Source organism: Oncorhynchus nerka, linkage group LG10 (genome assembly GCF_034236695.1).
Source record: "Oncorhynchus nerka isolate Pitt River linkage group LG10, Oner_Uvic_2.0, whole genome shotgun sequence".
NCBI lineage: Eukaryota > Metazoa > Chordata > Actinopteri > Salmoniformes > Salmonidae > Oncorhynchus > Oncorhynchus nerka.
In genome coordinates, this window is record NC_088405.1 from 37085450 (window position 1) to 37089597 (window position 4148).

The 4148-nt window shown below is 43.2% G+C and overlaps 1 protein-coding gene across 1 annotated transcript; it reads right to left on the bottom strand.

The window, feature by feature from the left end:
• Positions 1–534: 534 nt before the first annotated feature.
• Positions 535–2291, bottom strand: LOC115136529 (homeobox protein otx5-like; the record flags this gene model as incomplete). Its single annotated transcript, XM_029672102.2, has 2 exons — positions 535–1566; positions 2094–2291. Coding segments are annotated over 2 exons (987 nt in total), but the record flags the coding sequence as incomplete, so codon positions are not given.
• Between the last annotated feature and the right edge of the window lie 1857 nt (positions 2292–4148).

Below are 4148 nucleotides of genomic sequence, written 5' to 3' on the forward strand. Positions count from 1 at the left end.
ACGAGGTACTGGAGTGACACCTCTTGCACTGAGATGCAGTGACTTAGACCACTGTGCCACTCGGGACACTTGACACAAGAACAATGTGGCACTTCACAAAGTGGCTTGTATGGACAACTTAAGAGTTATGGTCAGAAACAGCATTATAACTGATACAGTAGGCCTACAATGACCAGCTACTCGGATTCGCATACTATGAATCTGTGACTCACAACCACCATCTTAGTGGATGTGTTTCTTTACGCTGTGCATGAGTGACAACTGATCACATGCATGACAAATGCAAATGAGTGTAAAGAAATGTAAATTCAAGGCTTACTCATAACATCTTGAAGCACTACTTAGGCTCTTTGACCTGTTTGAAATACCCTTCATTATGGCATAATACTTTATAAATCAGCAATATATTATATTACTTCCTCTGAAATCAAAGGTGTCAGTTCAGTTCTCCACTGATCAAAGCTGTTGTAACGCAATGCGTTTTTCAGAAAAAGTTCTTCAGAATAAAACAAACAAATGTAAACTCTGTTTTAATAACATTTTATTTAGAATTTAAGTACAGAGAACAAAATATGAATAAATAGATATATAGATAATGTAAAATGAAGTGGGATGAAGTTCATGAGGGAGAATGAATATGATTGTTGTAGAATTCCTAAAGATGATCCCCTCTCTCTCTCTCTGAGAACATTTCTGTCAACATGTAGTCCATAGTTGACATTCCAGCAACACAGGATATACAGTAAAACCCTCTTGTTTTTCCACAAAAAAAAGTTTTCAACAGTTAACCAGATTATCCTCATTGGGGTAGCTGTTCAGGCTATTTCCCTCCCAGCACTCTTCGTCCAGCTCCCTCAGGATATCCTGCAGGGACAGGACAGGGAGCTCTGGGTATTCTGGGGTAGACATATCCATGCTCCAGGAGCCATACAACTGTGAACCTTGGCCTTTCATCGTAGGGGTGTTCTCTTGTCCAACCTCCCAACAGCCGGAATCCGGGGTGACTGGGGCCTGGGTAATGGGGCCTCCATAGGCTTCCTGGGGGTTGCTGTAGAGGGGCTGCTGCTCAGCTGAGCTATGGTAAAGGAAGGCCTGGCTGGAGCCTGCGCTGCATTTCCTTACCTCCAGAGAAAAGGGGCTCCACGTGGACTGCACTGGGGACATCTGATCACCCGCCTGGGGCCAGGCTCCTGGAACCATCTGGTGCCTGGGGCTATTCAGCGGTGGGCTGGCACTGTATCCCAGCACCCTGGCTTGCTTCAGTTCGAACAGGGAGTTGTAGTGGCCAGTCTCCTCCACTCCAGTGTAGGGTGAAGGGCAGCATCCATAAAAAAAGTCATCCAACTCCTCCTTCAACTGGATGGGGTAGGCAGGGGGCAGGCAGGGGGAGGTGGACAGAGGGGCCAGGTCAGGCTGGGTAGCCCCTGTCCCCATGGTGCGGTGCTGGGAAACTGTGTCCTGGACAGGGGTGAACCCACCAGGGGAGTGGAAGCCAGAGTCAGACTGCCACACGGCCTTAGCTCCCTTATACTTCATAGTCCGAGCCCTTCTGTTCTGGAACCACACCTGGAGAGAGATGACAAAACAATTGTGTTATTACATGGCAGTTAGAATGTACATCCGATGCAAACAGATACTGTGTTGCAGTTAGTTGACTCTAATGACTAAGATGATTATTATCTGCTTTGTGTCCATGCTAATAATTTCCCAAGCCCACCAACAAACACCTGTAGAATATTATGAGAGTGTTGGGGCTTATCTTGCTGTTGTCTGCTCTGTTTACAATAAGTGTAGTACAGTCTATCAGTCAGACCAAACAATACAACAGATAAAAACCGCTTACATCATCTTAGTGATTTAAAAGATAAACAGAAACCCTGATACTAGTATCAGCAGCACCTATGCTGGCCACATTTGAACACAAGAGACCCTGTAATGTAAACAACCCCCATTACACTTGTGTGTGTGTGTGTGTGTACATTCTGCATACAGTGCATTCAGGAAGTATTCAAACCCCTTGACTTTCTCAACATTTTGTTACGTTACAGCCTTATTCTACAGCCTTGTGTGTGTGTGTGTGTTTAGCTGCTTACCTGGATGCGGGATTCAGGTAGGCCTGTGTTCTGAGACAGGCTCTCTCTCAGGCTGATGCCAGGGTAAGGATCTGTCTCAAATGTGACACGGAGAAGTGCCACGTGCTCTTTGGTGAAGCTGGTCCTCTTTCTGCGGTTGGTACTCCGGGACAAGGCTCCAGTGACTGCCACCTGTCTAGGGTCATCTGAGGGGAAAACAGGTCAGATATGAGGGAGACAGGAGCCATGGCAGGACAGGGATGGTGGGGGGGTCTTATCATGTAGTGAGGTTGTCTCCAGCAAAGAGAGCCACATACTGTACCCATGATTGCCTATCACTTTGCAGCATTACAAGTGGCAAACAAACCCCATACACTAAGTTCTAAAATGGTTTTTCGGCTGTCCCCATAGGAGAACCCTTTTTGGTTCCATGTAGAACCCTCTATAGAAAGGGTTCTATGTGGAACCAAAACCATTCTACCTGGAGGGTTCTTTAAAGGGCTTTCCTATGGGACAGCCGCAGAACCCTTTTAGGTTCTAGATACACTTAGAAAAAAAACGTGTTAAGACAAAAATCTGTAAAGTTCCTTAGATTTTTCACCCACAAAAATCCAATGTTTTACAAAAGCAAATGTTCAGCTTTTAAATAATAAAAATGAAGCCACTTGGTTCCATTTCCCCCCCAAAATGACAACAATTATCATCTATGATTCACCTGGCTTGCTAAAAAAAAAATACAGATCTGATATCCAACCGATATTCTGTGCCATCCAGTGACCTCTCCTTACCAGTGCTGGTGTTCTTCCACATACTTTTTGGCTGACGCTTTTTAAGATGTGTAAGAATCTGTAGGTGTCTGTAAGAGCTCTGTCTCCCAAATGTACTGACTGCCCATTTTATACAGATCACATGACTTGTACCCTCCGCCTCAAATAAAGTGCTGATGATGTAGTGTGATTTTTCTGGTGACAGTTTGAGGTGTTGGGGGGGGGGGGGGGGTGTGTCTTTGATTTGCTGAGGTTAAGATCATCTGAATGGACTTTGGACTAATGGCCCTCTCCCATCCACCCCTAGCGACATCATCCACATCACATGCAAGGTCATTGGCACACAAGAATCAGACATAAAATACATTACTGAATGAAATCGGACATTTATGACGAGTTGAACGTTTTGTCTCAAGGTGCCGTATAACTGTAACAAATGCTTACTTGTGTGTAGCAAATGTGTAGTTGATTTACTGCATTTTCAAGGTGCCTTATGAACATTAGTGTTTGGCATTGTGTCAACAAACTATTATAAATGCTTTGTTTTTTGCAGTGCAAATTCATGGTTTGTTTGCATTCATTAACATTTTTTTTCCCAGCAATTCAATATTTTGGTATGTGTTTATCAACCAGTGGTTGTGTGCAGTGAGAAGGGAATTTGTATGAGCTTAGTGCATTTTTTTTGTTGCACTACCACAAATCAATATGTGAACAGGAATAGATAGATGTGCAAGTATATCCATTAAGTGTCATAAATTACAGAAGGGCTTATAAAACAAGACAACAATTTTGGATTATTTCAATAATTTACATAATTTCAACAGCGCATGTTGAAAATGATTACGGGGGAGTCGCTGAAAGTCCTTTGCTAATGGCTATGTCAACAACCACAATGGAGCATTTTAATTACCCAAACATTTACAAAATTAGCATGAAGAAATATTAACTCACATGGCTTCTTTGTGAAATGCACAATGCCATTCATGAATGGCAACTTTTTCACAACTGCTGTTTTCTTTTCAAATACAACACAGATACAAGCTATCAAAATAAGAAAAACATGGATGTTTAATTGTTTGGTAATTAATAGGACCATTATCAACATGCTGCCTCATCTATCATTGATGTATAGGCCCATTACAGGGAAAGGCCAGGGGTTGTACCCACTAATAGTAGGTAACAAGCTCATCACTGAGTTAGACTTGTCCAGACTTGCTGGTTTCTTCATAGCCTATGGGAAAGACTGAGCCAGAGGACAGTTTCACCTCAATGGCACCCATTGCCCCTGAAAGAAATTTAGGGACACCCC